Source organism: Papaver somniferum, chromosome 9, assembly GCF_003573695.1.
Source record: "Papaver somniferum cultivar HN1 chromosome 9, ASM357369v1, whole genome shotgun sequence".
NCBI lineage: Eukaryota > Viridiplantae > Streptophyta > Magnoliopsida > Ranunculales > Papaveraceae > Papaver > Papaver somniferum.
In genome coordinates, this window is record NC_039366.1 from 167410049 (window position 1) to 167421873 (window position 11825).

The following is an 11825-nucleotide window of genomic DNA, read 5'->3' on the forward strand; positions in this document are numbered from 1 at the left end:
GATCAATGTTGATACATGAAAATAATTACCCCTTAGCGGGGCTAGGGAGCCTCAAAAGAGAAGGAAAACACGACAGGAAACATAAGGGACTTTGGAACTAAGGCCCAAGCCCTTTAGAAAGTATCCATAAGGTAGAAAGGATAAGGAAAGAATTAAGGGAAAAGGAGAAGGTTGTATAAGGAGGAGTGGCATTAGTGGTAATTAAGAAGGTTTAAGGACATGTGGCATGATGTCATAAAAGGAAGGGCTTTTGGGAAAGTTTATAGTAAGAGGTACATAGTACAATGAAAGGCAAGTTCCCTCCCAAGGGACCACTTTTCCTTAAAAATAAAATAGGAAAAAACATGAAAATGAGTTCAAATGATAGGTTTTCTTATGAACATGCAATTCGGGGACACACAAACTAATTGGGGGATATTTCACTGTAGCTGCCGGCATGGTTTTTCAATGCCGACAATCCATCGACCATGTCGATTTCATTGAAAACCAATACCGACAGCTACAGTAAAAATATCCCCCAATTAATTGTCTTTCTTATTTCTTGTGCAAAACCAAACAAGCCTCTTTTTCTTTTTTTTTTGAAATGGATGGAGTAATTGTTATGAAATGTGTAAAATTCTTGATTTGTTTTATTAAATTTTTTATTAAGCATAAAAACTGGTGATATAATAAAAAAAAAAAATTTACACATCATTTTCTTTTTTTTTCTCGGTTTATGCATCATTCGGATTGGCACAAGAAAATTGTGTATATAAGAAAAAGAAACGACACTATCACTGGGTCAAACAACACCTTAACGGGCTAAACAATGTCCACACACCATCCAAACACCCGCTCTGGCACCAAGTAAAGTCAGTGGGCCAAACTAACCTCGAAAACCGGTTTACAAGATTAGGGTTGTCCAAGATATACATAGTTCAAAAAAAAAGAATCTGGGCACTGTGAAAGACCGGGGACTTCTTACACATGAGCTGATTACATGACCCGCTTCCATTAACTTTTTTGGACGACCGAAGAAGTCCTTCTATGTGTTCACTATGGGGGACAAAAATGCAATTGCACGCAATGCTTTTTTTCAATTTTTCATCGCAAAAATTGAACGTTGATTGGTGTTTTTTCTACGAAATTGGATCGACAATCGGAGAGTCATCAACCCCAGTTATGGTTAAGCGCAATCAAAACGATCGGAAGTCGAGCGGATTGACGGTAAATGCGGCGTGAAAATGGCAAAAAAAACCGTCACCTATACTCTCAATTTTAATCATGACCGTTGATTACCAGAAAAATTCAGCCACACGATCTAAAACCACCGTTGTTAATACAAAATTGTTACAAACAATTGTTACAAAATTGTTACAAAATAAGTATCATATAAATGTTACTCTTATAAATGTTATTAAACTATTGCTACCAAAATTGTTGCAAACACTGTTATAAAAACCCATCCCCTAAGATTTCCATCGTAGCACTCCCAAACTTCGGTCGGCCCCCAACCGCATTGCGGTAATCTAGTTATTTACAGGAAAACTCTAAGAAAAAATTTTGGAATAAGATATACAACAAAGTATTCCCACTAAACATGCATTAAAACAGTCACACAACGAGTTACATCCAGGACGGTAACAATTACAACCATCCATCTTACAACAATTACTGCAAAAAAAGAAACAAATTTCACATTAAAATAATACATGATTAATGTTGTCTTAAATTTTTCATTTAAATTAAAGGCTAATGATACTCACTCTGTTTTTAGAAGAAAAAAAATGCTACTATCACTTTTTTCATTTTAGTCTAAAAATAGGTCATATTAATTCTTTTCTAAAAACGGATATAGTTAATTCAAAAAAGATATAAACGAGATATTTCTTCGAAAAAAAAGAGATATAAACGAGATAAAAGCATTCACGTATATTTAAATTGTCATTAGAGGATTGCAGAGAGCGTATTAGATGATTACTCACCAAGCATCGTCTTTCTCTTCTTCAGCAGAAATACTCATTCCTTCAATTACTGGTGGTGCTTCCATATATAATCAAATGAGATAATATATGGGTGTAATGAGGTTACAGATTATACCAAGAGAGAATGGAAGAAGGATTATATATAACTCTCCCATCGATGAGATGATGTATAACAAAAAAAAAAGTCAATCGATTTATTTTTCTTTCAAAACCACTTGTTATTTGGTTAATTCTTTTGAATCTATCAATATAATGAATTACGAACTGGCAAACTCGAAGTGACTAAATCAGAAGTTTCATCGAATAGAGTAGACTTTAATTTGAAATGATGTATACAGGATATAGATGAGTTTTATTAGTCATAGCAGTTTGACTAAAATTGGGTTAGCATTTGGATCATCGATTCTCAAGAGTCGAATGGTCGAATGATCTATAATTGTTATATGTAGAAATTAACGTTTAATCCCAAAGTTGTTGGGCTTTGGACACTCTAGTCCTCTCCTCTCAAGCCTAGTACTAGGAGGTCCAAATTTACACAATTCAGAACAAGTTGGTCCTTTGGTGAACGATTTAGTCCAAAACGAACATTTTTTTGTGACAAAAATACCCAATGTCTAAATATAATTCGTGATTCTTCTTATTCTTCATTTTATGAAACTAGCTCTCACAGCGAAGAACAAATCTTAAAACCTATTCTCGTCGCGTCAATGAAAGTTTAATCTCCAAACCTAATTATGATAATCAAACAAAGACTCGATTCAAGTTAAAAAACCTAAATCATCATCATTAATTCATCTTCTTGAAGATTAACTCGAAATTGAGAGGAATAGTTGATGAGATTTGGTTTCAGAGAAGTTCATCATTGAAGGCGATTTGAAAGATAAGTTGAATCTATTTTTATCATTTAATTTGATCGCCACTGTTAATTTGCTGATTTTGTAATCGATTTCAGAAGAACAAAATAACGGTTTGAAAAACCTAATTTCTTTGATTTCTTTTCGAATCTCTTATTTGATAAATGAAAAGATTTTAGATTTATAATCGTCTCATCTTGATCTACCTATCTCTAGAACTTTCTCCATTCTGAAACCTGTTTTTCGTCTTCGACATCTAGAAATAATCACATATCATACTAATCTCTCATTGCTTGTATTTTAATTTTCTATTTTTATCTTAATTTTGTGTGTGTGTTTTAGTTTCATTTTACGATTCATTTATCATCCAATTCATTTGTTTTTGTCGTTCTGCATTTTGGTGATTATTGTTGAGAAGTTATAATTTTACTTAGCTTCTGCTCGTTTATTCTCCACATTTAGGCTTTATGCATTTGTTGCTGCCTTTACTAACTCGGCCAGCTTGAATCCTTTCTTGTACTAAAAAGTTACATTATGTTTAATTCTCTAATTAGTACTTTAATTTTATTATCCATTGAAATTGTAGAATCTGGTAGGAAACTGGAATGTTTATACTAAACCATCAACACAGGAAAAGTACAAATAGGTGCATTAGTTAATTTTGGATACATCCACTATGATGGATGGAAATTCATTGAACTTGTCGGGTTGGAAATGACCTTCATGTTATTAGTGAGGGTATATTATCTTTTCACTTAAAAGTTTTCATTTGTACTTCAAAACTACAGTATACTGAATTTCTTTTGTACAGTGATGTTAGTTGATGGGCAAACTAGTGATGATACTAATTTTTGGAACCATTTATAGGAGAGTTAAACATGTGGCTTGTGATTATTTAATTAAGCATGTACGATTCGAAGAACTGGTGGTGGAGGAGGCCATCAATCTAGGGAGATATACTTCAAAATGGGTACTGACTTTACATTTGAGGTGATTAAGTTGATTTTTAATTATTTTATAATAAAGAACTATTAGGCTTCCATGTAACCATGTGTGTAGGTGTAATCATTTTGAGTGGTGATTGGAACTGTAAATGCTATGATGATGGACGGACTAGTTTGTATTTATTTATAGCTTACATGATTAACTTTGGTTTGAAGTGGAGATATGTGACTTCTCCTTAGTACATATGTATGCATATTTTAGCAATTGATCATTTTTTCCGATTTACATGATGTGAAAAGCGTTTCATGTTAGCTTTAGAAGTAAGGTCTTAGCTGGATTCGATTAAGTCAAATTGTTTAGCTCACGTCATTTCGAATGGTGCCTTAGCAAGTGCAAATGATAGTATTGGTGCTTGACATGCGCAACTGAAGTAAATTATTCTATTAAAAAGATGGAATTTTTAAGATGATTCCGGGGACTCGCATCTAATTTAGACCATATTTATATACATGGTATAAGTGTCTTATCTCTTTCGGCTCAATAATTCGATATAGAGCCTTATGAATTAGTTATTGGTGACAGTTTTGCTCGATGGTCATTTTTATATCATTCTAGCCTATTTTTTTATGATTAACATTGTATTATGCCAGTTAGATGAATCCTAAGTGCAGATTTAGTCAGCGGCTATTAAGTAGCTCATACTGTTTAGTTGTTGTAATTGTCAAGTGAAGACAATGCTTAAGAGTTTTATGTTATGCAAGAAATAAAACCTTATGAATTATGATACTTTACTGGTAACATTTCAGCAATCCTGATTACTTCTTGTTAAGATTTATACTCTCTTACCTACTAATGAATGTTTGATCTGCTTGGTGTATATAATTGTACACATGTTGACTTTAAATGTGTACATAGTTGTACACATGTTGATTTTTAGCGTGTACATAGTTGTACACCTGTTTATTGGTAATTTGTATATAGATGTACACACTAACACTTTTGATTTTCTTATTTTAGCTCTTTTAAAGATATTTTTCTATGTTCATTATATTTTGGACTAGCTTGGATCATTTGATTGTTACCTGATATCTAAATTTTGAACTGTACAGGCAGATTTCTTATTCTCAATGTGTACATATTTGTACACATGCCGATTTTTATTTGATTTAAAAATGTCACTGAAATTTCCAGGGTTGTGCGCCTCAATCTCCAAGCAAGTGATCAAGTGAGTGCAGGTGGGGAGACTGTTCTTACTTCCGGGACCACTGCTAAACAAGTTTTAAAGTCTGATTCTAGATATTCTAAGATGTTGAGGAAAGAAAGAGAGACCTTGTGGCCCCTAGAAGAACCGCTGCGAAAGTAAAATATTGGATCTGACTTTAGGGAAGACAAGCCACAAATGCAAAGAGTATAAGATATTTTGATTCATGGAGGATCAATGAGACTTCACGGACGGAGTTAGCTACAAGGTTAGTTTTTCTATCCCACCAAGTGTCACTATTATTGTTAGTTGGCATGTGATAGTTGTAGGGGAATCTCAATGTGTACATAGTTGTACACTTGTTGATGGTTAATGTGTACATAGTTGTACACATGTTATGATTATGATCAAAAAGCTGACTTCGGGGTCGATGCATCTTCCCTAACTAGAGAAATCCATAGGAGATTTCTTTTAACAAAGATTGAGCTTTTAAAACAATCTATAAAATATTGTAAAGATTAAGTTGGGTAAGTGAAAAATGTGAAAATGATCTTATGAAATACAAGATATTGGTTTGGCTTGCTGGCTTGCAGCCATGAGATCAAAACAATAATGTATAATAGCTTACTTGTTGTCTTTGTTACAGTTTAATTAGGCGGTAAAGACTTGCTTAGAAATGCGTAGAATCCGTTGTTTGTTGAATTGCAATCATCATTTTTATACTTATACAGAGTCAAAAAAACATGGGTAAAAAGGAAAACAGCAGACGCAGGTTAGTAAAATTCAATTCTTCACTTCTAAATGTTGGATTTTTTTTTTTTTGAGCCACTATAGGTGTTTGGAAAGCGGCTTTTTTTTATCATCGGTATGCATATTAGATCTAAAGTTGTTGCTAGTAATGTAGGTTTTGAGATTTTTTTCATATGGGATACACACAAACTAGAAGTTGTCCTATGATAAGTTATATGTTGCGAGTATATTCTCATTTTGCATAGATTTCCGGTTATTGTTGCTCTCACTTTTGCATTTCCCCGTAGAATTAGTTTGATATGTGTCCAACCTGTGATATAGAAGAGTTCATATGCTTATGCTTGCGTAGATGACTAGGGTGTACAAACTGGTACACATCTAAAACATTAACTCCATAAGCTTATGCTTGCATAAAACTAGGGTGTACAAACTGGTACACATGTGGAAAAAAATGAATATTATCTTATTCTAGGGTAAATAAATTGGGTGTACAAACTGGTAGACGTGTACGAGAATTGACTCCATAAGTTTATGCATGCATCAATAACTAGGGTGTACGTGTGAAAAAAAATGACTCTATAAGCTCATGTTGCGTAAATAACTAAGGTGTACAAAACGGTACACGTGTAAATAATTCACTCCATAAGCTTATGTTTGCGTAAAACTAGGGTGTACAAGCTACTCCTACTGCTAGGAAATCAAATGATGCTGAGAATAGAGCCAGTGATGTTGGTGATTTTCCCACAACTAACAATTTTTTAACTTTGCAGGATGCAATTCCATCTGGATCATCTATACATCATATTCTGAGTTTGTCGTGTGACGAAAGTATTCTGCGTTTTTGTCATGTGAGTTCAGTTTCCTGCAAAATGCATTCCTCCTGAACTTTTGAAGCTAAATTTCTAATTTTTTATTTCTTGTCATGACCACATAAACCTTTTAAATTTGTTGCTCCTATGTTATAAACATATGAGAGATTTGAAATAACTTAGGTTTGCGACTTTGTATTTCTTGGCATGACCACGTACTGATTAGTAAAACTATGCATATAACATTTATCATTCGACATTATGGATTTTTCTTTGTTGGTTCACTTATTTTCTTTTCATTTGTATCCCATTTGTCAGGAATCTCTCATTTTTTTGCCATTTTTTCCTTTGTCAGATCAAGTTGCGTAGAAGATTGATAGCGTTAACGTGCTCTTTAGTTATACCCCTCATGGATATATTAACTGTAATAAATATGTGTTTTAATTTGTTTTGATTTTTCCATTTTTTATATGTTTGGAACCCCTCATGGATATACTGCCTGCTATGTGGGTCTTCATGTTCGATTTTCTTGATTTTTGCAGTGGTGTACATAGTTGTACACAATAGTGTAAATTGAAATTCTAAGAAATGAAAATTATATAGTCATATGAGTACTCTTTTTGTAGCTTTCAGAAGGAGCTTTCCGAATATATAAAGTTTGTGAATTTTGGACAAACGGTTTGAAAGATAAATTGTTTTTAATTTTTTTTTATATTATTTAAAACTGCTGACATCATCATGAGTCACTTTGGACTAAACTGCAAATATTTGGACTAAATTGTAAACCAGGAAGGTTATTTATGTACTTTCCATAAAAATGACTAATTTGTACCTAGTTGAATGGGTCACGACTAACTAGTATATTTGGATGAGATTTTGGACTAAGCCGTATTTTTCCCTTGTTATATAAAATTTGAGGATATCATGATCGTGATAAAGGCTGGTATAGAATATGAGAATCGTGTGTGTGCAAACGCTCGACACTGGCTGGATAGATCCACTTCTTAATCCATGTAAATATATTGCAGTGTTACAAGGACCTGAGTTCTAAAAACAGCAGCGCGTTAAAGATAAAACCTCCTTGTAAGCATTCATCAAGACACGATGCATCAAAGATCCACCAAAAGAAGCTCTCACATCCACAAAGATCATAACAAAAATCACAGCAATGATTACTGCCAAAAAGAAGTTGATGAATTTCAATGTCTTAAGATTAATAGCAACGAATTAATATTAAAAATTCTAAGAGTTGAAGGAACCTTGCCATTCATTCATAACTGGATCGTCGTCATCATCATCTTCGGCATATAAACTCAGTCCTGGAATTGGTGGTTCCATTTTAAAAAAACAACCTACTTGATGTTGAATTTTGAATTAGGAGATAAGGGATGAATAATTCAGTGAAAAGGTTTAGTATAGGGAGTTTAAGAGAACTCGTCAACCAAATGATGTATATAAACCAAGTCTTATTCTACAATCCATTTGACTAACGTGTATATAAAATTTGGAATATGGACCAAGTCAGTCTCAAGAAGTCGAGGCCTTTCCTCCACTGGTTAATAATCATGTATTCACGTCAAACATTTGGAAATCGACCCGTTAATGGTTGTGGTTATTAAACCATTTTGGTTGTGGGACTATGTTTTGGAATATGGACTAGACCTTCTAACATATATGCAAGAAATGAAACTATGTTTTTGGTGGCGGTACTGGATACAATTTCGGTTTAGAATTGTATCATCGCGGAGTAGAGGGCTGTGGTAAAGGGTGTAGCACCCGTAATGTACGGTGTTCCTTTACGTTCGTGTTTAGAATTACATTGACATTGTTATACTTACACGTTTAAGAGTTCTTTCTCCAAGAAGAAGTGTTAAGAAGAAATACCGATCTGATTTAAAAAAATGCGTTGTGAGGAGGGAACTTACATTATAGGTACGCAAGGAAGTTTTTAAACTGTTTCGTTCATTTCTGCAATGAACAAAAAAAATGTTTGTAAAAAAGAACCAAACTTTGCGGATGTCTCTTTTATTGGCACAGAAAAATTGGTTAGTAAAAGATCAGGGGCAGGTTACCTGGAAACAATACCTGGTTAATTAATAACATGAGCAGATATGAATACTGAATCATTTGCAAGAAACGACATCTTGTGATTACTTCAACAACTGCTACACAAGGAGCACAAGGATTAGCAACATGTGAGCATTTGACAACAACAAAGACTGCAAAAATAAAACAAAACAAAATTATATGCGAGAATTATTACATGGTTTACACTTCAAAAACATTTATAGAGTTGGATAATCCTGAGCTGTTGAGGTGGCTTCTGAATTTCTTATCAAATAGCTGTTGCGGCTAAAAGATTATAGTATGACTTCTAAAAGAATTTCCTGAGAATTCAACCGACTTAATAATTTCAACCACATTATGGGTGCCATGAATAACATATGTTACAGCATTCTATTACATTTTACAACATCTGGAATCAGACAAGCGGATTAGAAAGAAACAAAAAAAACTCCACTTCTACTTCAACTTACAACGCATCTCTGAATTTAGAATGAGAACAAATCCACATATTGCCGCCAATAACCCACTTGGAATGGAAGAAGGATACCTGATGAATGGAGTTACGCGGAAGGGAGTGCGCGAAGATATTAGGGGATATGCAGCACTTCTGGAGTTCCCAAAGCCATCATCAACAAAGCAACAGAGTCCTTGCAGTTTATCTGATCTTGCCAAACCCTTTCAAATCATTCCTCTACTAAGAGTACAATCTTGAAATGCCAAACAGTCAATTGCATGCATTAACTTTCTTCTCGGGCCAACTGCAATTGCACCCATTTCTTTGAGCTTTCCCATGTTTAGGTTCAACAGTTGAAATTTATCATCCACGTTTCGCATTCGGAACATCTGCACAAACTGTCCTAGCCCAAGTGACATGAGCCACCTGCTCAACCCACCAGCCTTTTCCAGTTTCCTCTCCAGGTTTGCCGCACGCATCTTTTGATTCTGTTGTAGTACACCCATACCCATATTCAGACAACTGATCGATCTGACATGAGCTCTAGAAGGTCCTTGACTACGGAACATTGTTGGTGGGGGGGAAGTATTATTAGTAGGCAGCCTCTTCTTATTCTTATCAGCTTCAAATACTCTAGATACCCTAATCTGTGGAGAGGATCCAATAGCACTCAGCCTTGCATGTTCATTATCAGGGACAAGAGATTTAGATGTTGCTGGGCGGTAGAGTGACTCATCCCCAGTAAGCCTAGTTGGGCCTTTTGGTGCAGTTCTTCTTCTAGAAACCTGCTTGGGCAACTTCTTTTTCATGGAACTGGGTGGGGAGTCCAGATTTCCTCCACTGATCTGAATACCTTTACTCGAATCCAGTACTGTATCACAGTTCTGAAGCTCTCCTTCATGTGGGCGTTTTCGTGGCTGTTGTCTCTTGTTAGGAAGTATTTGCCGTCTTTTAATTATTCTTTTCTTGGACTTGTGCTGTCTGTTGTTTGTCCGAGGAGGACCTGGGGCTGTAGCCGGATGCACAGACGGAGAAGGAGGAGGGATCCAGATAGTAATTCGCTGTTTCTTAACAATTACCCAATTACCATCTTCATGCAGGTCTTCTGCAGCATTAAAGTCTAAAGACTCAACAGAACCATGGAGAGAATAGTCTTCAGCTGCGGCTAAAGCTGCTAGAGGTCTTCTCTTTCCTCTTACCATTAGGTTGGAACCTGTGTAATTATAAGTTCAGTTATACAAACCTCTAAATATTAACGCAAAACAAACTAAGAAACGACCGACGAGAGCTTCCTTATAAATAAAAAAAGGAAAAATGAACTGCCTTAAAATGATTCGATATCTAAGGCTAAGGACGAACTTAGAAAGAAATAACTAAATATCCTTCTCAGAGTAGATGAAATCTGAGCCTAAGATATCCAAACCACGATATCTACGGGGATATGTTTCCTAGAGCAAACTAAATAGGAAAAGAAGCTAGAAAGAATATGGTCATGTCAATTCTCAAAAGGCTTTTCAGTGTTACTACCACCTCGGTGACACAACAAAATTTATTCCTCCAGGTCGAACAGCAATAGATGAATAGAATGCTCCAACCAAGTGAATTAGATGATAGTGAATCGATTGGCCAGAGGGACAAGTACTATCTAGCTCTGGCCTAAGGCCAAACCAAACATATCAATACTCTACTGACAGATAGCATAAGAATCAAGAAAATTGACCAAAAAGTTTCGAATGATTTCTTGGATAGATATTGCTATGATTTCTATGAAATCAATGATACCCAGTTCGCTCAGATTCCAAAATGAGGTTAGGGTTATTATCAAAAATAGCTAAATTTATTATCCATTAGTGTAACTAGGGATGATTAGAAACAAGCAAGTAGAAGATTGCCTTCAAATTAATTGCCTTCAAATTAGTAAACAAAAGCTAATTGCTTTGGTATAAAAAATTAAAAAAAAGGCAGCCCTTTTCAATAAAAATTGACTGAGAATTAATCTTAAATCATCGTCAAATGCCGAACTATGAGAAAGATCCTGAATCAGATAAGTTAATTTATTATCCATAACCAGACATTAAATGCCTGCAACAGAAATTTCTTGATCTGTAAAATTAGAAAGAGATGTGACAGAGTTAGGGTATGAATTGAATATTAAACAGAAATAACTTACCAGAGTTATACTGAGAATCTGAACTAGAGTTCTCTACCGAAAACCCTAAGATTTATTGTAACAGCTTTGGTTGGTTGCTGTGGAAGTTGGCTGGCTGTACTGTTTGTTTCCGGAATTGAATCGGTTTGATTAAGGGACCCTCTTTCACAAGGCTGCTAATGGGGGTGCCAATTTGCTCTGGGGTGTACCAATCCAAAGACAATACTCCCTCTGTTTCTGAAAGACTGTCCTCTATTTTATTTTGGTCTGTTTCAAAACTGTGTCCAGCTTCTGTTTATGGACGTATTTTTTCAATGATCTCTCCAATATACCCTTAAACCTTTTATATTTATAAAAAAAAAAATTAATGGGACCCAATCTAAAAATCTATATAATTAAGGAAACACATTAATTCTACATTCCTTTTAAAAGACAATATATATGGTTCCAAATTAAATTCCTTATAAAGTTTATCCTCCATATGTGTACAATCTTTTTATCTCTATATTCTTTTCAGCTCTTTTTTTTTGCAAAAATGGGATATGTTTTAATTTTATTTTTTTTATTTCCTATTTACAATTCCATATCAATTTTTGGAAGTTTTTATTATTAACATTTTAATTGAACTAAAT

At 34.5% G+C, this 11825-nt stretch overlaps 1 protein-coding gene across 2 annotated transcripts; it reads right to left on the reverse strand.

The window, feature by feature from the left end:
* Positions 1 to 8300: 8300 nt before the first annotated feature.
* Positions 8301 to 11327, reverse strand: LOC113314136. 2 transcript variants are annotated; one of them, XR_003342293.1, is made up of 4 exons: positions 11215 to 11327; positions 9138 to 10257; positions 8609 to 8685; positions 8301 to 8491 (listed from the first exon to the last, which is right to left on the reverse strand). XR_003342293.1 is itself a non-coding variant. In XM_026562903.1 (2 exons), the coding sequence occupies exon 2, from the start codon at positions 10244 to 10246 to the stop codon at positions 9269 to 9271; it is 978 nt and encodes a 325-aa protein (XP_026418688.1). In that variant the 5' UTR covers positions 10247 to 10257; positions 11215 to 11327; the 3' UTR covers positions 8912 to 9268. The 2 variants fall into 2 exon arrangements, 1 of the variants encoding a protein (XP_026418688.1); XM_026562903.1 differs by lacking the exons at positions 8301 to 8491; positions 8609 to 8685 and having other exon boundaries at positions 8912 to 10257.
* Positions 11328 to 11825: the final 498 nt, after the last annotated feature.

Coding starts and splice junctions, on each gene's coding strand:
- LOC113314136 (XM_026562903.1), bottom strand. CDS start 10,246: ATGGTAAGAGGAAAGAGAAGACCTCTAGCAGCTTTAGCCGCAGCTGAA.